The sequence below is a fragment of the Hevea brasiliensis genome, chromosome 18, assembly GCF_030052815.1.
Source record: "Hevea brasiliensis isolate MT/VB/25A 57/8 chromosome 18, ASM3005281v1, whole genome shotgun sequence".
Lineage (NCBI taxonomy): Eukaryota > Viridiplantae > Streptophyta > Magnoliopsida > Malpighiales > Euphorbiaceae > Hevea > Hevea brasiliensis.
Genome location: NC_079510.1, coordinates 29212386 through 29234630, shown reverse-complemented (window position 1 = coordinate 29234630; position 22245 = coordinate 29212386). Strand labels below are relative to the sequence as shown.

The 22245-nt window shown below is 37.8% G+C and overlaps 1 protein-coding gene across 2 annotated transcripts; it reads right to left on the bottom strand.

The window, feature by feature from the left end:
- Positions 1-17925: 17925 nt before the first annotated feature.
- Positions 17926-20587, bottom strand: LOC110639408 (60S ribosomal protein L37a). 2 transcript variants are annotated; one of them, XM_021790340.2, is made up of 5 exons: positions 20455-20587; positions 19284-19323; positions 18521-18609; positions 18309-18391; positions 17926-18170 (listed from the first exon to the last, which is right to left on the bottom strand). In XM_021790340.2, exons 1-5 carry the CDS (start codon positions 20455-20457, stop codon positions 18107-18109), a joined length of 279 nt encoding a protein of 92 aa, XP_021646032.1. In that variant the 5' UTR covers positions 20458-20587; the 3' UTR covers positions 17926-18106. The 2 variants fall into 2 exon arrangements, with proteins under 2 accessions (XP_021646032.1, XP_021646031.1); XM_021790339.2 differs by lacking the exon at positions 20455-20587 and having other exon boundaries at positions 19284-19329.
- Positions 20588-22245: the final 1658 nt, after the last annotated feature.

Genomic DNA, 22245 nt, shown 5'->3' with positions numbered 1-22245 from the left:
CGGTGAAGAATTCCCGAGACTACCAATGCCGACAATGAAAAGAGATACTATGCATAAAAAGGGGAAAGGATGAAAACCCGAAAGGGCGTCCAAAAAAAAAAAAAAAAAAAAAAAAAAAAAAAAAAAAACCTTCTTGGGGTGAAAACCCAAAAGGGCGTCCCAAGAACCGAAATGGAGAAGAGGGCATGAAACCACGGGTAGAGAAGAGATCGTTACGGCATGAGGCTTCAGAGGACTCGAAATAATGGCAGTTAAAAGACTTCAAAAACTAACCATAAGGAATATGTGAGATCTAACCTTATGCCCTTTTCCTTTGAAAGTTTATCTTCGCTTTTCTAAGACCATAATAAAGTTATACTTTATTCCTTCTGCTCTTATTTTTCTGCCTACTCACTTTTTACTATCCTTTCTCTTTGTTTAAGTGTGCTATTAATTAGTTAAATTTTTGCCATAAGATTTGAATCTGGAAAATTGGTAACCTCACGTACTTTGCTATGAGATTTGCAGGGAATGACATCCAAAAAAAAAAAAAAAAAAAAAAAAAAAAAAAAAAAACTAGAGGTGAAAACCCGAAAGGGCGCTTCTGGTCAAATGGACTAAAAGAAAGTGAAAACCCGAAAGGGCGCTTCTGGTCAAATGGACTAAAAGAAAGTGAAAACCCGCAAGGGCGCTTTCCGAAGAATAAGAAGAAAGTCGGGAACGGAAAAGGGTCATCCGAAAGAATGAGATCATAGGTCAGGTCTTGCAACTCCTCCTCCATTAATCGTCCGCCTTCGTTATCTTGTTAAGTACACTTCTTCAGGGAAAGAACTTCATGTGTCAGGGTTAGACTCGCCTTGTAAGTTGATTTTAATTTCCTGCAATTCCACCATCAACCTCTGGTTCCTTGATCTAAGTTGATTTTAATTTCCTGCAATTTAAATTTCTGCTATCAACCTCTGGTTCCTTGATCCAAGTTGATTTTAATTTCCTGCAATTTAAATTTCTGCTATCAACCTCTGGTTCCTTGATCCAAGTTGATTTTAATTTCATGCAATTTAAATTTCTGTTATCAACCTCTGGTTCCTTGATCTAAGTTGATTTTTAATTTTATGCAATTCCACCATCAACCTCTGGTTCCTTGATCTAAGTTGATTTTAATTTCCTGCAATTTAAATTTCTGCTATCAACCTCTGGATCCTTGATCCAAGTTGATTTTAATTTCCTGCAATTCCACCATCAACCTCTGGTTCCTTGATCTAAGTTGATTTTAATTTCCTGCAATTTAAATTTCTGCTATCAACCTCTGGTTCCTTGATCCAAGTTGATTTTAATTGCCTGCAATTTAAATTTCTGCTATCAACCTCTGGTTCCTTGATCCAAGTTGATTTTAATTTCCTGCAATTTAAATTTCTGTGATCAACCTCCGGATCCTTGATCCAAGTTGATTTTAATTTCCTGCAATTCCACCATCAACCTTTGGATCCTTGATCCAAGTTGATTTTAATTTCCTGCAATTTACATTTCTGTTATCAACCTCTGGTTCCTTGATCTAAGTTGATTTTAATATCATGCAATTTACATTCCTGTTATCAACCTCTGGTTTCTAGATCCAAGTTGATTTTAATTTTCTAGGTCATTAACTTAGGTGTGCTTTAGTTCCCTAATTTCAAATACCTAATCGTCCAAAATATGAGTCGGATTCTTTACATAATTCCTATACGGAAATCTTTCCTTTAATAGAAATTATGTAAAGAGGGGCAGCAATCCCAACTTAGCAGCTGTCGACACCATATTTTGGCCGATCCCTAGAATCAATAAAAAATTCTTTTTTTGAACAGCTAATCACGTTTTCAGTCCCTCTTTGATAGGCGGTCACATTTCCGATCTCTCCTCACGGAGAATTGAATCAATGCTAAGTCCTCACAGTCATTAAAGCCTCGCCGATCTCTCAAAATCATTTTACCGACCTCTCAAACCCGATGTCGGATTCCCGGACCTGTCAAGAATATTCCTGATCTCTGTTGATAAATGAAATGAACTGGCACTAGATCTTTTCCTACCAGTTTTATTGCCGACCTCCTTTCCGAAAGTTTAAGAGCTAAAGTTTTGGTTCGATTCCGATCTTAAGTGTTCGAGTTAAATTTTCACCAAGTTCCGTTCAAAGATTTCTCCCCTACCAATCTCATGTTTAAAGTGCTTTCCGATCTCTCATACTTAGATTAATAATCACATTTAGTTTTTATTTTGCTGTGCTCATACAATCAAATACTCAGACAAATAATGGTTTAAAATTTTCCGATCACAATCATTCATTGAACAAAAGGCATTCCATTTCATGTCATAATTTGTACAAGTTATTCGGCTGGGGGATCACCCCCAGCCTGATCTACATTTGGATCACTCCCTCTCTCCCTCTCACCCTCGGCTTCATCCTCACTGTCTTCATCATTGTCCTCGGGAGCCACATCGGCCATCCAAGAAAAGTCTTCTTCTGGGTAACGCTCCTGGAGTGCGGCCAAGAGATCCTTGTGAGCCTTCACATAGGCCTCGGCTATTCCCGTCACCATCTCCTCATCCCTCTCCTTAAGCTCCTTGTCTTTCTCCTTAAGCTCCTTGTCTTTCTCCTTAAGCTCCTTATCCTTCGCCTCAAGTTCCTCTATAAGTTGAGCGACCTGAGCGGCTTCGTTGGCGTGAAGCACCTGGACTTCCTTAAGAGCACGGTCCCTCTCATCCAAAGCACGATTCTGTTCGGCCAACCGGTCTTCATGGAGCTTTGCCCGTCCCTCGACCTGAGATATATAATCCCGAGCCGATGAGAGCTGGGATCGGAGGGAATCCACCTCCTGATTCTTCTTCCCGATCTCCTTACCTGTGCGCCGAATCCTTTCGGATCATGGTCCGTTCACTGACACTCCACGTTTAAGCTCATGGTCCGAGTCAATATGTCGTCGAGACCATTCTGGGATAGCCTGTCCCGATCCTCCGGAAAGAAGATGGTAGACCCCAGGACTTTGGCGAAATCAGAGTTCTCCTTGACAGTCCGATTATTCCTCAAGCAGTCGATCAGTACTTGAGCGCCCCGAGAAGAGGTCCTCCTGAGCTTGAGTAGGCCCCCCTTCCCTGCTTGGAACAACTGCAAGAGTCGGAGGCTGCTCCTCCGATCTAGGAGGAGATCGGGTAGCTTCAGTGGTCGGCGGACCCGAAGGTTGGGGAGGATCACTTTGTATCTCCCCAGGTTCGTGACCGGGTGTTTGGAGTCGTTCCGAACGCTTGATCTCCTTTATCTTCCGGGAGATCTCTCTCTCCTTCTTCCGTTTCCTAGAGCCATCGCCACCCGCCATACCTGCACAAAGAAAAGGTTAGTGAGATCGCTAAGGTCGTGAGAATTGAGATATAGAAAATACCGATGCCGAGGTTAGAGAGCGGAAGTTCGCGGTCTTGGCGATGAGCACCGAATACCCAATGGTGTAGCTCGGCGACACCGCATCCAAACAAGAATACTTTTTAGTGGCAGCCTCACTCTTCAAATCCATCACTATTAGGCTTTCATCTTGGCTCAGGGTGATGTGATTCGGAAGCAAAGGTCCCTGGTACCACCAGCTGCGGGGGAAGTCCTCAAAATGGCTCGGATCTTTGCTCCTCACAATGAAGAAACGATTCTTCCAATTCTTAAGAGACGAGGGCAGATCGGAAAAGAGCCCGCAACGAGGCTTCGCCTGAAAGAACCAGTGGTCATCGTCCTTTCGGCGAGATAGCCGGTGCAACTCGGCGAACACCTTAGCCGTAGGTCTGATTCCCTTAGCTCGGCATAGGCCTCGGAAGGCTACTAAAATCCGCCATGAGTTAGGTGGATCCGAACGATGCTCGCTGGTGAAGTTTTAGGACCTCCTTATAGAAGTCATCCAGGGGGAATCGAAGACCGGCCTTTAACTGTTCCTCATACACCATGACTATGTCGTTCTCTTCAAAGGAGTGATCGACACGAACATCGCCATGGCACTTGATCAGTTCATATGAATCTTGACAAATTTTGTATTCTTGAACAACGATTGCGCATCGGATTCCCGAAGAACCGATGGAAGCTCGTCTATAGGAAGGGTCTCTCTCCTTGAAGGTGGTGCAAGCCTTGATGGTATGACCCGACCCCGACCTGGAGCAGAGACCCTAGGGGGTTCAGGTTGCGTGCTTGGCCCGACCGCCTCTTCTTCATCGACGATGACCATGAGAATCGAATGGAAGGAGGGCTCGCCGCTCTCGACCTTCTGACCGCTCATTTTCAAGAAAAACAAAGAACTTAAACAAAAAAGAAGATCAAAGTCCTTACGAGTCTAATCGGCCGAGAAACCGGAGAAAATGAGAGAACTTCAAGCTATGAGCAGAGACTGAAAATGAAATGAGAGAACAAGCGGCTAACCCTCCCTATTTATACTAGTCCGAGCATTTAATGCTCGCGAGGTTCTAGGCGCATCGATTGGTGAGACTCGACGGTTTCCGACACTTCTCTCAAATATCCGAATATTCAGAGATCGGTTAATTGGAGATCGGCATAATAAGTTAAATATTTTGAATAAAGGATCGCTTAAGTGTCATTCGTAAAGAACCAGATCGGATAAACACAAGAGAGATCGGAAAATAATCAATGCAAAAATAAGATGATAACCGACAAAATAAAGTCTTTATTCTCAAAAAATCGGATTACATCATTTGGGCAATCTCTAGGATCGGATTACAATAAAGGTCTAGCTACATCATGTGGCCGATCTCTAGAGATCCGATTACATTGAAAAATTACATCATTTGGACGATCTCTAGAGACCGGTGAAAAATCCTATCCAAGAGGTCGATCTAAGGATCGCTTTATAACTTATCCCAAGGATACTCCTGTGAGATCCATGGATCGGTTTATAACTAATTCCAAGGATACTCCCGGTGATCTAAGGATCGGTTTATAATCGATCCCAAGGATATTGCCGACGAAGCTTAATCCGTCGAACACCCAATGTGGATCGTAATCATTTGAACACTCAATGTGATGAGAAGCCGAATGAACTCGCTTGAGCAACTCGAGATCGGTACAACCAAGCCCGCACACGGATCGGTCAAATCCAGCTTCTCTCACCATCGTCAATTAGGACCATCCAATCACCGGATCAGAATTTTCAATGAGGAATAGGGAATTCCATCTAAGAGGATCAAAACCACGCTTGTAGCCTAACTTTCCGAAGCTAGAACCAAGAAACAAGGAGAAAGAGAGAAAAATCGAATGAAGGAAATGCCACTATCAACAGGGGTATATATAGGGGACAATGGGCATTTAATGCTGAGCGGACAACGAAGCGGACGCTTCGAAAATCGAGACGTAATTAATGCTTGGACCGAATCCGCATCGATCAAGGGATAAAAGAGATCGGGAGATAGGAGATCAGCATGAGAGATCGGAATAGGAGCTAGGGGAGGGATCGGAAGACAAAAAGAATAAGACAAATCCCAATAACCGTCGTCAGAATCAGAGCCGAGGTAGTTAAAGCGTTGCAGACGAGATCTCCACCGCACGCCTAAGAATCGCCCGCACGTCGACAGTGCCGTGGTATGTCATGACACCCAGACATCCCAATCTCCACCGTTGATCTCACTTGTAAGGATGAATCCGAACCCTTGGATCAAAAGAGAAGATGACAATACCAGCGTTTTCACTCTCACTCGATCGTTCGGACAAGAGGATTCAAGACCGTCGGATTAAAAGAGGAAAAGGACAAATACTTTGAGAAGCGATCTCAGCCATTCGTTTTGATTCTCTTTAATTCCTGAACATCCGATCATGTACTTCAAAATCCTGACCCTCCATCTCCCTCAAAATGAATCCTGACCCTTCATGGGGAGCACCCGATTCCTATAAATACCTGCATGAAAAACTGTTCAAGGGACGAAAAAAGACGGACAAAAAAATATAGGCAAGAGGCTGCTATTATCGTGGAGGAACTCTGAAACTTCATTCAGTTTGTTACTCTGCTGTTTTGTAGTGATTAAAAAGACTTTTGAAACTAGTTTTCAGGAGTGTTTTCTTGAAAAAGATTTTGAATATTGGAACTCTACATTTCCAGTTTGTTCATTATCTGGTCATACTCTCATCATCTCTGCTTTCCTTTCCTCTGTTCAAGCTCAACTTCCTTTCACCTGGTTCTTACCCGGTTACCTTTTAGCTAAAGCATCTCTCGGTTTCACGACAGACATCAACTCTCAGGCTGATCAATCCGCCATCACTATTTACCATCTCATAGTTATTTCAATATATTTGGCTCCTCACAGGTAAGAGCTCATACTGTTGTTTACGTTTATTTTCCACACTTCCTTTGTTCTTTATACATCTGCAACTTCCTTCAAAGATTATTTTGCACTAAAGAACCTCAAAAGGTGTTATTGTAGGAGTTCATGCTACTGTTTTATTAAGTATCCACGTTTATTTTCCGCATTTTCCTTGTTTTCTTACATCTGCGATTTTCTTCAAGTTTACTTTTTGCACGAACGATCCCCAAAGAATGACACTCCTAAATCATCTCTTTAGTGATCAGTTTATTTTTATTAATCTTCATCATTTCTGAAAGCAAGTTTTCTAACTCCCAGTAGTATGTAAATGTTTGGGTAAACGTAGGCAACTGCGACTTAGAGGTCTCTTTTGAGGGAAGACCTGAATAACACGTCAGGAAGATAGCCGAACTATTAGGCCGACGTAAACAGCAATTCGACAAAGATGTCATGAAATGGAATAAGACCAAAGTAAACGAAACAGAGTGGATCGGTCATTAATAGATATTGGTAAAATGACTACATGAAAAGGTCAGTGAATCATGTCTAGTGTTCCTGCTCGCCACAGGATATCCATAAACCTTATCCCCGGCATTTTTGAAGGTCAGAATTCATAGTTTTAGGTTCTTAAGACCCGTAGCTGTGGTTAAATTTTTAAAGGTCGGAAAAGTCTTTGTCCGAGTCTCATCAAAATAGAAGGGGCTCAAGAGTCCTTATCTTATCCTTGCCTAAAAGTTTTAAGTCAACTCTTAAAGGAGATCGGAGGAGGGTTCTTATCCGGTCTCCTTCAAAATTTTGATAAACATTAAGGAGGGATCGGAAGAGAGTTCTTATCCGCTCTCAACTCAAAACATTAACGAATAACTCTAAAGGAGATCGGAGGAGGGTTCTTATCCGGTCTCCTCTCAAAACTTTAATAAATAACTTAAAAGAGATCGGAGGAGGATTCTTATCGGTCTCCCTTCAAAATTTTAATAAACATTAAAAAGTGATCGGATGAGAGTTCTTATCATGTCTCAACCTCAAATTTTAATAAACATCTTAAAGAGACCTGAGGAGAGTTCTTATCAGGTCTCATCCTCAAAACTTCAAATAAATAACCTAAAAGAGACCGGAGGAGAGTTCTTATCCGGTCTCCCCTCAAAACTTTAATAAATAACTTAAAAGAGGTCGGAGGAGAGTTCTTATCCGATTCTCACACTCGTTCACTAAGGTTGTCTCATTTACTTGTGTATCTGGGTAATCCTAATTAGTGAAAAACCAAATATTCCTCTTACCAAAAGGATTAACATTCCCGTTCAAGCCCTTCTAACTAATTTATAAAGGACGCAAAATTAAACCTACTTACCCTTATTAAGGGACGAGGTGGGGTGCCTAACACCTTCCCCACCCGTTTACGGACCCCGAACCTAGAATCTCTGTCTTGAAGTGGTTTCATTCTTTATTTATCTTCTCAAATGGTTTTCTTTAGTTCCCCTCAAAACTAAGGTGGCGACTCCTCACTCTTTCCCACTTCGGTGAGCGATCGTCCGGGCGACCGCAAAATACCATTGCGACAGGTCATTTCATAGTTTAGCCAATCTGTTTTATGATTGGTAGACCTGAGACTTCTTGTTCCGATCTCTCAATTCGACTCTTTCTGCATCTGATCTCTTTTCTTCCCGATCTTAAATTTTGATCCCTTCCTCATCACTTAAAGCAATTAATTCTTCGATTATGGATGAACTGCTTTGAGTTCTGCATGCAATAAATGCCAAGGCCCTATGTATATGTAGGGGAATTTCATCCTTCACACACTCACATTCTCCCTTCTCCGATGAATTTCTAATGTTTTACTTTTCTGCTCTTGACTTTTCTAGCGAGAATTCTCCTCATGACAACCACCTTGATCTTTTCTGAATGTTTTTTTTGTCCATCACCTAAAAATGGATGATTCCGGCAATCAGAGACTTATGAGGGCATCGTCTGATGACGGTGAGGGAACTGGACTAATTGATCGATCAGGGTCGAAATTGACTACTGTGCCGATCTCAAATCGATTTACCGGTATGGTCTACAAACCGATCTCTGATAAGGAGACCGCTAATTTCAATCTTGATATCGGTGACCACCTCTTGAAGTTCATTTGGCTCCTAACCATATCAGGGGTCCCGATCGTAGCTCGGTTCTGGTCAATGACATTGACAAAGACACTGAGCTTCCCGTAGTCTTTGCCATAGTTGACAAGAGCTACCCGAGCAGTCTCCATATATCTCTTGAATGGCATCTTGGAATTGAGAGTGGTCCAAGCCGTAGGAGCAAGATAGGTAGAATTTAGTGAGGGGAAATATGTAATTATTGATCTTGAGAGATCGCCCAAATGATGTAATCTGACCTTTTGGAAATGAAATAAAGTTTTATTTATTCAAAATTGATTGTTTATTTTGTTTTATTATTGCATTATTTTTCCCAATCTCTTATAACTGTGTCTGATATGAACTCCCAAATCACACTCATCAACTGATCTCTTTGATTCAAAACTACTTGCTATGGTTGATCCCTCGTAACCGACCTTTAACTATCCGATCTTACCACCATGTTTCTAGAATTCTCTTTTGAAGAGTCATCGAAACGATCAGATTCTGCTAATTAATGCGTTACTTAGAGCTTTATGAGCATTAAATGCTTGGGCAGGTATAAATAGGAAGGAGTATTGGCCATTTGCCCACTTATGCCATTTTCATATTCCCTGAGTAACTACGACGCTCTCTCTCATTTTCTAAAGTTTTCCGGCACCGATTTACACTCCGGTAAGAGCTTTAATCTTTTTTTGATTAATTTTTATCCTTATCTTTGAAAATGAAAAGTACCGACAGTCAGAGAGCTGCGAGCCTTCCCTTTGTTCACATTTCATGGACATCGGACAAAGGTGATGTGGTCAGGCCAAGCGAGCAACCTGAACCTTCCATAGCTATTATCCCAGTCCGTGGTCAAGCGACTAGGTCAAAATAAGTGTCGACTCCAAGGAAAGAGAACTTACCTATGGATGAGTTGCCATCGGTCCTCAGGGAGGCCGATCTCCAGTCTATTAGCCAAGAGTACAATCTTCCGATCGACTCTTTTGAACTTATCAGATGCCATGGCGATCTTTGGGCTGATCATTTCTTTGACGAATCTGACCTAATCATGAAGTATGAAGGGCAATTAAATGCCAGGCTTCGGTTTCCCCTAGATGAATTCTATAAAACAATTCTAAAGTTCCATCATGTCTGTGTAGCCCAGGTGCATCCGAACTCCTGGCGAACCCTGGTGGCCTTCAGAGGTCTATGCCGGGCTAAAAAGCTTGAGCCCATGGTGAAGGTTTTTGCTGAATTACATTGGCTCGCTTGGCGAAAAGATGATGAATATTGATTTTTCCAAGCCAAGCCGAATTGCGGGCTCTTCATCAATCTCCCCTCCTAACTGAAGAACTAGAAAGATCAGTTTTTCATACTGAGAAGCAAGGATCTAAATGGTTTTAAGGGCATTCCATGTAGCTGGCAATATTTAGTTCCTAAAGTACAGAAGAAGATCGCCCTAAATAAAGACGAGGACACCATGGTGAAGGAGTTGAAGGATTAGGTGACCACTCATAAGTATTCATGTTTGGATGTGGTTATGGCAGAACTAAAATGGTGGATGATGCGAGTGATCGCCCGTGGGGACTATAAGCTGCAACTCTCTGACCTTGGCCCCGGGATCAGTATAATCTAGATCCTTAGTCTCTTTAACTTAGTGAACTCACTAACTTGTTCTTTGTACAAATATGGAGGGAGTTGAGACTACAAAGGAAAGCCATAAGCAAAAGAGGGAGCTCACTCGAAAAGTACGAGAGATGAAAGAAGCTGAGAATGGACTTGGTAGAAGTACCGAGCTCTCCGTTCCGACCCCCAGAGCAGCCAACCTCGGAGGCAGAGGTCATTCCTTCTCCACCTCGACAGGCCAAACTTCCACCTCCTCTGGTCTCTTTAAGTGCCCGTCTTTCGGACCAGCCATTAGGATGCTCTCCCGAGGAGCTTAGGTCCTCCTTCAATCTCTGGAAAGGAATCGCTCAGTTCGGAGCAATCCTGATCTAGCTAAGGTCCTGGGCGCTACCATCTATTTTCAAGAAGATCGGAATAGGATAGGCCAGGATAGCATTGACAATCTCCTGACTCAGACGATGAGCTTGGGTTTGGAGGCTATTGTGAACTAGCATATGATCAGAGAAAAGGCTCATCTCTTAAGATGAGAGATTATGAAACGGTTCAGGACGTAGCAGCTGCCAAAGCCCAACTCTAAACTACTAATGATCATATTGTTAAGTTAGAAGATCGAGTAAAGTCTTGTGAAGAAAGGATAGCTGAGTAGCGGGAACTTGAAGACTCTCAGGCTTATCGATCTTGCTCAATCTACTGAAGAGATCAAAGCAAAGGAGGAAGAGGCCCTGGAAAGAGAGGCTGGTGCCTATGTGAATGCCCATAGCGATCTTTTGGCCGAACTCGTGAAGTGCTATCCTAAAGAAGACTTCTCCTGGATGGAGAAGCTCGTCCCGAGAGCTGAAGATGAGAGCGAGGAAGAGCCTGAGAGAGAGGAGAGAGAGAATGTTGAGATCAAAAATGTAACTGAATAACAGGTTAGGGAAGACCCTCCTACTGAATAACTTTTGAATAATTTTTCTTTGGAACGAATTTTGATTTCTTTAGTGATCGATTCTTGATGAGATCGGAAAAATACCAAACTAAGAACGAATGAGCGTTAACTCAATTCCAATTAATTGGATAAGTCCAAACACAAATTTTAAGATCAGTTATCAAGCATGACTACTTAAAGAGCTTAGTAAACATTAAGCGCAAAGATGAGATTAGAAAACCTTTGAAAATAAATGATTTGAGACTAGGTCTCAGTCCAATTTTGCTAGGTTCAGGATCACTTACAAATCAGATAAGATATTAATTTGAATAATGCGAGCGAGATCTGATCCTGAAACTACCAAGAATTACCTAAAGTTTGGGGTTAGGGGATCAGAAAACACAATGCAAATTTCGGTGGTTCGACAATAGGTCGAATAAACATAGGGATCAAAAAATATTTAATTTGTTCATGAGATCAGATATACTTTGGATTTACTATTCATCTGGAAACAAGTTATTGTGGATTTGGAGAAAATGACTTGAGGTCAAGTAAATGGTAGAGATCGGGTAAAATGCCTATGAGGGAGATCAGCTGAAATGCGATTCGTGACTAGAGATCGACCCAAAATGTGGTGCCTACAGCTGCCCCTCTTTACATGTTTTCTATTAGGGAGAACAAAATTCTCTCGTATAGAAATCAGGTAAAGATATATAACCATATTTTGGGCGGCTGAAATGCTAGAGGTTGAATCTTGAATCTTGAATCCAGAGGTTAATAGCTGAAAATTTAAAATAAACTTGGATCTTGAATCCAGAGGTTGATAACTGGAAATTTAAAATCTGAAAATTAAAATCAACATAGATCTTGAATTCAGAGGTTGATAACTAAAAATTTAAAATCAACTTGGATCTTAAATCCAGAGGTTGATAACTAGAAATTAAAAAATTAACTTGGATGTTGATCTTTTTCCAAATGTTTTTCTTGCCCATCGCCTGAAAATGGATGATTCCAGCGATCAGAGACTTATGAGGGTGTCGTCTGATGACGGTGAGGAAACTAAACTAATTGATTGATCAGGGTCAAAATTGACTATGGTGCAGATCTCGGATCGATTTATCGGTATGGTCTGCAGACCGATCTCTGATAAGGGGACTGCTAATTTCAATCTTGATATCGATGACTGCCTCTTGATGTTCATTTGGCTCCCAACCATATGAGGGGTCCCAATCGTAGCTCAGTTCTAGTCGATGACATCGACGAAGACACCGAGTTTCCCATAGTCTTTGCCATAGTTGATGAGACTTGATCTCCACGTATCTCTTGAACGGCATCTTGGAATCGAGAGTGGTCCAAACCGTAGAAGCAAGATAGGTAGAATGTAGTGAAGGGAAATTTGTAATTATTGATCTTGAGAGATCGCCTAAATGATGTAATCTGACTTTTTGGAAATGAAATGAATTTTTATTTATTCAAAATTGATTGTTTATTTTGTTTTATTATTGCATTATTTTTTCCGATCTCTTATAACTGTGTCCAAACTGATCTCCCAAATCACACTCATTGACTGATCTCTTTAATTCAAAACTACTTGCTATGGTTAATCCCTCGTAACCGACCTTTAACTATCCGTTCTCCCTGCCATGTTTCTGGAATTCTCTTTTGATGAGTCATCGAAATGGTCAGATTCGACTAACCGATGTGTCACTTAAAGCTTCGTGATCATTTAATGCTCGGGCAGGTATAAATAGGAAGGAGTATTGGCCATCTGCTCACTTACACCATTTTCAGATTCCCTGAGTAACTACGACGCACTCTCTCATTTTCTAAAGTTTTTCGGTACCGATTTACACTCTGGTAAGAGCTTTAATCTTTTTCCGATCAATTTTTATCTTTATCTTTGAAAATGAGCGGTACCAACGGTCAGGGAGCTGTGAGCCCTCCCTCTGTTCACATGTTATGGACATCGGACGAAGGTGATGTGGTCAAGCCAAGTGAGCAAACTAAACCTTCCACAGCTATTATCCCGGTCCATGGTCAAGTGACTAGGTTAAAACAAGCGTCGACTTCAAGGAAAAAGAACTTACCTGTGGATGAGTTACCATCAGTCCTCGGGGAGGCCGATCTCCAGTCTATTAGCCAAGAGTATAATCTTCCGATCGACTCTTTTGAACTTATCAGATGCTATGGTGATCTTCGAGCTGATCATTTCTTTGACGAAACCGACCTGATCATGGTGTATGAAGAGCAATTAAATACCAGGCTTTGATTTCCCCTAGATGAATTCTATAAAGCCATTTTGAAGCTCCACCATGTCTGTGTAGCGCAAGTGCATCCAAACTCCTAGCGGACCCTGGTAGCCTTCAGAGCTCTATGCTGGGCTAAAAAGCTTGAGCCCACAGTGAAGGTTTTTGTTGAATTACATTGGCTAGCTCAGTGAAAAGATGACGAATATTGATTTTTCCAAGCCAAGCTGAACTGCGGGCTCTTCACCAATCTCCCCTCCTCGCTGAAGAACTGGAAAGATCGATTTTTCATGCTGAGGAGCAAGGATCCAAATGGTTTTGAGGGTATTCCACGTAGCTAAAAGTATTTAGTTCCTAAAGTACAGAAGAAGATTGCCCTAAATAAAGACGAGGATGCCATGGTGAAGGAGTTGAAGGATCAAGCGATCACTCATAAGTATTGATGTTTGGATGTGGTTATGGCCGAACTAAAATGGTGGATGATGCGAGTGATCGCTCGTGAGGATTATGAGCTGCAACTCTCTGACCTCAGACCGGGATCGATATAATCTAGATCCTTAGTCTCTTTACCTTAGTGAACTCACTAACTTGTTCTTTGTGCAGGTATGGCGAGAGGTGAGACTGCAAAGGAAATTCGTAAGCAAAAGAGGGAGCTTGCCCAGAAAGTACAAGAGATAAAAGAAGCTGTTGCTGCTGCTACTACCCAGACACCGAGACAGGACTTGGTAGAAGTACTAAGCTCTCCATTCTGACCCCAAAAGCAGTTAACCTGGGAGGTAGAGGTCATTCCTTCTCCACCTCGATAGGCCGAACCTCCACCTCCTCCGGTCTCTTCAAGTGCAGAAGGGGGGGTCTTCCGGACCAACCGTTAGGACGCTCTCCCAAGGAGTTCAGGTTCTCCTTCAATCTCTAGAAAGGAATCGCTCAGTTCAGAGCAATCTTGATCTGGCTAAGGTCCTGGGCACTACCATCTATTTTCACGAAGATCGAAATAGGATAGCCTAGGATAGCATTGACAATCTCCTGGCTCAGACGATAAGCTTGGGTTTGGAGGCTATTGCGAACTAGCATATGATCTGAGAAATGGCTCATCTCTTAAGACAGGAGATTATGAAAGCGGTTCAGGATGCAGCAGCTGCCAAAGCCCAACTCTCAACTGCCAATGATCATATTGCTAAGTTAAAAGATCAAGCGAAGTCTTGTGAAGAAAGGATAGCCGAACTGGAGCGGGAACTTGAAGACACTAAGGCCTACCGATCTGCTGATCTCGCTCAATTTACTGAAGAGATCAAAGTGAAGGAGGAAGAGGCCCTGGCGAGGGAGGCTGGTGCCTATGTGAATGCCCATAGCAATCTTTTGGCGAAACTCGTGAAGCGCTATCCTGAAGAAGACTTCTCCTGGATGGAGAAGCTCATCCCAAAAGCTAAAGATGAGAGCGAGGAAGAGCCTGAGAGAGAGGAGAGAGAGAATGTTGAGATCGAAAATGTAACTGAAGAGCAGGTTAGGGAAGACCCTCCTACCGAATAACTTTTGTATATTTTTTCTTTGGAATGAATTTTGATTTCTTTAGTGATTAGTTCTTGATGAGATAAGAAAAATACCAAACTAAGAACGAATGAGCGTTAACTCAATTCCCAATTAATTGGATAAGTCCAAACACAAATTTTAAGATCAGTTTTTCGAGCATGACTACTTAAAGAGCTCAGTAAACATTAAGTGCAAAGATGAGATTAAAAAACCTTTGAAAATAAATGATTTGAGATCAGGTCTTAGTCCAATTTTGCTAGGTTCAGGATCACTTACAGATCGGATAAGATATTAATTTGAATAATGTGAGCGAGACCTGATCCTGAAACTACCTAGAATTACCTGAAGTTTGGGGTTAGGGGATCGAAAAACACAATGCAAATTCCGATGGTTCGACAACAGGTCGAATAAACATAGGTATCAGAAAATACTTAATTTGTTCATGAGATCGGATAGACTCTGGATTTACTATTCATCTAAAAATAAGTTATTATGAATTCGGAGAAAATGACTTCAAGTCAAGTAAATGGTAGAAATCAGGTAAAACGCCTATGAGGGAGATCGACTGAAATGTGAGTCGTGACTAGAGATCGACCCAAAATGTGGTGCCTACAAAGTGAAGGATGAGTAATAGGTAAATGTAGGATGGCAAAATTGTGCCTAAAATTAGCTTAGCTTCTTGTAAATGGTTTTTTTTTTTTTTTTTGTGAGTTGGGAATTGAGGGAGTGAGGATTCGAATTTGGATTTGTCAAGTGATATGTCTTCAGTCACCGGACCAAGCCAGATGCTGTAAATGTGTTAGGTTATTTGCACGTTCTGCATGAAGTTATGCAAGTAGTGTTGCAAGTGTTCTTTGCTTATGCAAGTAAAGCTTAAGAGAGCATCTGTCTTTTGTTAGTAGTGCTCATGCCCAAGTGAACTTCGTGCCTGCGTACACAAAAGAGTTTGTTTTTACTATAAATAAATTTCTATAGAATTAATTAATAAATTATTAAATCATTAGTTTTATATAATTTATTACCCTTAACTATAACTTACACATTCAATTAAATATAGTAAACGCAGTATACAGGCGTGTGTATAAACGCTATGTATGTGTATGTGTGAAATTAAAATTTCAGGTAAAGATTTGAATTTTTTAATCATTTGACCAAAATTTTTCAATAATTATTAATCAATTATTAACCTTCATATAATAAAAGAAAATAAATTTGATGCATGAACTTTTATAATTAAAAAAAAGACTTTGATTCAATTATATGAATAATTTATCTTATATTTAACTAATTTTAATTCTGCACAAAGAGTGATTGACTTAATTTATAAAAATTAACTGATAAGCACTTATTGTTTTTAAATTAATTTGATATTATAAATTTGATACCTTTAATAAAAAGTAACCTATGAGTATGTTTATTATTATAAGTATTCATATGGTAATTATGTTAACTTAATTTTTTTATTGTAATATTATAAAAATATATTTTAATTATATTATAATCTAATTTAATTTCAAATTAATTAAATAAATATTTTGTTAAAAACAAATAGAAATAATTTTGGATTCATTAAAATTAGTGTAAATAACTTATTTAAATTAATGTAGAAAAACAAATTAATTAATAAAAAATATATCAAGAAAATAATGAATGTTGGATATGTATAGAATCACATATAATCGTAACAATGGCCATCAATTTATAATCTATCAAAGCAGGAATGAAATAAGGTAAGATTGAAAATATAAAATATAATAATAAACAAATTTAATATATAACGATTTATAAATCACATTTAAACAAAATATAGTTTCCAACCAAAATATTTAGTTCTTTGTCTCAATTGAATCCAAGACACAAATATATGAAATTTAAGTATTTAATAGGTAAATTTTATCATATATATTGTGTCTTAAGTTTATGGTTGACCGAGTGTAGACAACAGAAATCTTATTTCAAAGGAAATTATTGTCTAAACTTGGACTATCATATACCTAAAATACAAGATCACATATTTAATAGGTGAATCACACTATATATCTTTTATCTTAAGCTTATGATAAATCAGATATAGACAAGAAAAATTTTATATCAAATAAGGGTACATATTGAAATCATAAAATTAAGTGATGATAATTAATATTTAATTAAATTAATTTATAAGCACCCAGCTTATAATTATTAAAATGAATTTTTTTTATAAACACTATTTATAAGCTTTAAAAATATTCTAAACAACAGGTCAATTAAAAATCCCAACTTATAAGATGGTTTATAAAATAAGACTACCAATGTTGTCATGAATGAAGTTTTTCAATGTTAGAAAATAAAATTTTGTCCTATGTAGAGGTATGACATTTTTTTTTAACGAAAATATAGAGTTAGGACTTAAAAAAGTTATTGTAAGATTAGATATTTGATTTTCTGTATTAACATTATTATTAATTAGTTTTATTAAATATGAATTTAATTATGTATTACAATTATATTATCAGCTTTTTTATCTTACTATATATATATATATATATATATATATATATATATATATATATATATATATATATATATATATGACAATAATTATAATAAAATCATAAAAAAGTAAAATAAAAATTGAAGATAATTTATCATAATTAACAAGAATAAATAGGTCAAGTATAAAAAAGAGAGTGATGTATGAGGAAAAAAAAAATAAAAAAAAAAAAAACTAAAATGGAGATGTCAGTTACTTTTGATAAAAAGTAGAAAAAAATATCTCATTGAACTTACAAATGTAAGTATCATATTTAAATAATCTTTAGCTTTATAAAATTAATTGATTTTGTAAATGAGTTTTACATTCAATAATTAAAGATCAAGAGAACTTTTTTACAAAAAAATTTTATTACTAGAATTTATTTACTAATGAAATTAATTTTACATTTATTTCATCCAAATACTATGAAAATTCATCCACCAATCATATGTAGAACATAAAAGTCTAAAGACCCAGGTTATTGCCCTTCACAACAAGAAGGAAGAACAGATGGCGCAGAAACCTAAGGAAAGTATACATTAGAAAAGAGTTGTTATCGCCACTCTTCCATGGAATGGTGCAATGGAACGTTGCTTGTTTATAAAATCAATCAATACCAATATTCTCTGAAAGAGGTGAAACTGTGTCTCAGAAGCGAGCTATGTTTGGCCTTGGTAGGTTGTAATGCAATTAAGATTAAATAAATTGTTAAACAGCAAATGATGAGAGTTAAAAGTCTTGACGTAAAAGATTTAAATGCCCAAAATCATGGAGTGCACTACATAGATGAACATCAACTCATCAAAACCGTAGAATTAATTTCAAAACATTTTCAAGTAGTCTATAGCTAAGACGAGTGCAGACATATCGTAAAGAAAGAGAAGTAGGCCTTGACAAAAGCAGCTCAGCTCTCAGTTTGTTCCCTCAGCCTTCTAATTGTGCTCCTCACCGTCACAGAACTGGCAGTGCTGTCATATAAAAAAAAAAAAAAATTAATCTCCTGGATGGGATTTTTTTTTAAATTATAAATTAGAAATAAAAAATAGGGGCAAAGCATTATTATTTGAAAAAATATAGAGAGAAGTGAGGATGAAAGGGGTCTTTACTTCAAAGTGTAAGCACCGCCAGCTTTAACTTTACCACAGTCCTTGCAGCCCCAAATTCCAACAGCCTTCCTCTTCACAGCATACTGCAGAAATGCAGAAGATTATTACAAAAAGCAAACACAGAATTTAGGGCGAGTGACTATATTCACTCTCACTCAAGCCAGATATAACACAAACATGCACAAGGTTAATGCATAATTCCAATAGCTTACCTTCCCACAGAATTCACAGAAAAATTTGCTGTGTTGACTAACCTCCATCTTCTTAATCTGCTTACGCAGACTAGCACCATACCGGGTGCCTGCATTAAAAACATCAAGACAATTTTCAAGCCAAGAACCTTGACCTTGAATGTAAGCAAGACAACACTTACTCAGTTACTCTTAACAGTCACATTCCTCATAGATCCAGAATCATACAACAAAACTCCACGATGCAGCATTCACTCAATAATAGTTTCAATTAACTCATCTTAAGTAAAAATAATTTCATTGATGTGCAAGAAAACTAGAGTGCACTAACATCTTGTGTAACTAATGGTATCGTTGCTATCACAACTGCAATACAGCTCTGGAGTAGCATTCAGGTTTAAATTACCAACTTAGTCTCATAATAGACAAGGCAAATATAGACATACAACAAAATTCCATGTTGCAACATTCACAAATTAACAGCTTCAATCAACTCATATTAAGCAACCACAATTTCATTGATGCTCAAGACAACTTAAGTTCACTAACATCCTTGGGCAACTAATGGTATTGTTACTATCAAAATTGACAATACAGCATTGGAGTATCATTTAGGTTAAGATTACTATCTCATAACTACAGAGGACACTACGTCAGATAATGAAGTGCATGATCAGTTACTCATTTTGAATTCTGTACAATTAAGAATACCTGACCATTCAACAATGCAACAATATAAATTCTGAGAAAATTGCAAGACTCCACATAATCAATTTGCACCTACCATACTTCCCAACAATACCAGCCTTCTTTGTTCGCTTGGCCTGCATCACATCAAACAAAAAAGGTATAACAATTTAAAATAGTTGCTTCCAAGAGCAAAGCATGAAGTGTACAATGCATAACAGCAACAAAGTTAAGATACTCAAACCCACAATTTTTAGTAAACAAAGAAAACATGCAACAACTATAATTGCCAAAGCAAGGGAAAACAAATGCCATAACAATTGGCTAAATATGTATGCAAGGCTAATGTGACAAAAATAAATAAATAAATAAATAAAAATACCCATTCCATCACACCAAAAATCCAATTGTATGATGGCCTTGCTGCAGTAACTTTTAGGCATCCATATACAGTGACCACATAAATTTGCTACAGTAATTTTTAGTCACCCATATAAGTAACAAGTCCATGTAATCAGGCTGAAGCATCTTCATAGCTTAATTCATGTTCTCATCATTCACAGTTAGTTTCATCTAAAGACATCATGAAACCAATAGTTTGCCGGGATAACCAAATGATTACTATAGAAAGCAATTCTTTCAATAGTCAACACATTCGCCTTCAAAGCGAAAGTTCATTTTACAACCAGCAAATTAAACATATAGCATTTGCAGAATATAACAAGAACACAAAAAACAATATAATAAAATAATAAATAAAACATGACCTCAAAGCCAAGCTAAATTTTTAAACAAGTCCTAAAGAATGCAAAACAAATCCAAGCCACAAAAATTTACAACACTATATTGCAATTCCATAACCATCCCCCACCCTGCATCGACCCCAACTACCATTTGAAATACAAAATCCTTTGGGGATCACCAACAATGAATTACACCTTAAAGAATAACAGATCATGTTGGGCATTTGAGAAACATAGTTTATTCCTCAATTAAGTAAGCTCTTCATTACAGCAAGTGAATTAATATAAGACTCAATCTTCACCAACATAGGTAAAACTTAGCAAGAGAGAAAAGCTTTCCAATCTATTCATGATTAAATACACATTTACATTTTTGGGAATTAAAAACGACAACTTCTCAGCGGGAATGTACATAAATATACGAAAAACCATTTTACAAATAGACGGATCAAGATCAATTTTAAAAATCAAAAAGAAGGGGTACGAAGAGAGAGAGAGAGAGAGAGAGAGAGAGAGAGAGAGTACCATGGTCGTTAGGTTCAAGGATCTCCGGTTGTGGAGCGAGTAGAAGCAGCGGCAACTGAAGAGAGGGCTAAGGAGAAGCCTTAGGGTTTCTTTACCTAGGCTTTTAAAGAAACTTCGTAATGGACCGATGGTTTGAAACGGGTCTATGCAATAGGGTCCGAATCCAAATGGGCCCTATCTTAACCATCTATTTTCGTGTCGGTGATTCGGGAGTTCAACTGAGGCCGTTGAGCAGCCTAAATCGCTCAACCATTTTATTTATGGACTTTTATGAGGCTCTCTTTAAAAAAATAAATAAATAAATAAAAGAAGGGCACAAGCTAGAAAGGTACACTACAGAACACAACAAGGCGACACTAATAAGTAATGCCATTAAGGGCTTGATTAAGTGAAAAAACACTTTTTAAAACATGTTTGTTAGGGAATATTAAAAATTAATTTAAAATATTTTAATTATAAAAATTCTAAAATAATAATTTTTTCTGAATTGTTTCTTTGACATTTAAGATTTTGTTTGTTCACATAAAATAATTTGTATATAGAAATTATTTTTTTAAGAAAAATATTTTTTATAAAAATATTTTCTATTATTTAGTTATAATATTGGTATATGTTTATTTCATATATATATATATATATATAAGTATTTTCATATTTTAATAAAATTATCAAAATTTAAAAATAGAAAATAACTTTCTCTTTTGAAAAAAAAAAGGAATTTTTTTTTTTCAAAATGACTTAATTTCTTTTTAATTGGAAAAATATTTTTCATTAACTAATTTTTTTGAGTATCTCAAACACTAGAAAATACAGAAAATATTTTCTAATAAAATATGTTATGTAAAACAAACATAGTCTTAAATAGTTTTTTTCTTTTTTTTGGAAATGCTCTTTTTGGCCTAAAACTTTAATGCCAGATAGAACATTAGTTCTAGTAAAAGACAAGGAAGAGAATTGAAGGAAGATTATCAAGGACATGAAGCGTATCAATTGAGCGAAATTTGTTAGTCAATTCACACTAAATTTAGCTTCTCTATAAACATGATCAACTTTAACTTTCCGATCTTTCGAAATAAAATTTTGAATAGTTGAATCCAAAGCTCACAAAATTGTTCATGGGTCAAGAACAACCCTTCCACCAAGACCACGAGACTTGAAGTGTCACATTAAAGAGAAATCCTATGAAAACCTATACTCTAAGCTAAAGCCAAACTATTATACATAGCCTATAGCTGTAGTGATGAGCAATCGGTCGATTTGATTCAAAATTGAAGTAAATTGATCAAACTAAATAACTAAAATGCATTGAAATATTAAATTAAACTGAAATCGATTTAATAAATAATCAAACCAAATCGAATTCAATCCAATTTGATTAGATGGTTCCGATTCTACACATAACATAATCATTTTTCCCACATCTCAATCCTTGCTTCCCAATTTCCTATTCCTTCGATCTCTATTCTCAATTGCAACCCATCATCATCTATTGCAACAATTTCTCTTAATCTCAATCTCTTTGTTCCATCCGCTGCATTATATCTCGTCCTTAGAGCTACTCTGCGAACTACATCATTGGTAATCCTTGCAAAGACCTCACTTAAATTGATGGGTGAAGAAGAACAAGATTTTTAACCCTCCCAATCATGTAAGCCGTCTCTTCTTCCCTCATATCCTACACAATTGTACCCTTTTAGTACTTTGTAGATGCCTAACACATTCGCTTTTCATTGCTTCCATGTAACGGTCCAGGTTGGGACCATTACCAATACTAGGGGATATATGGGCTTA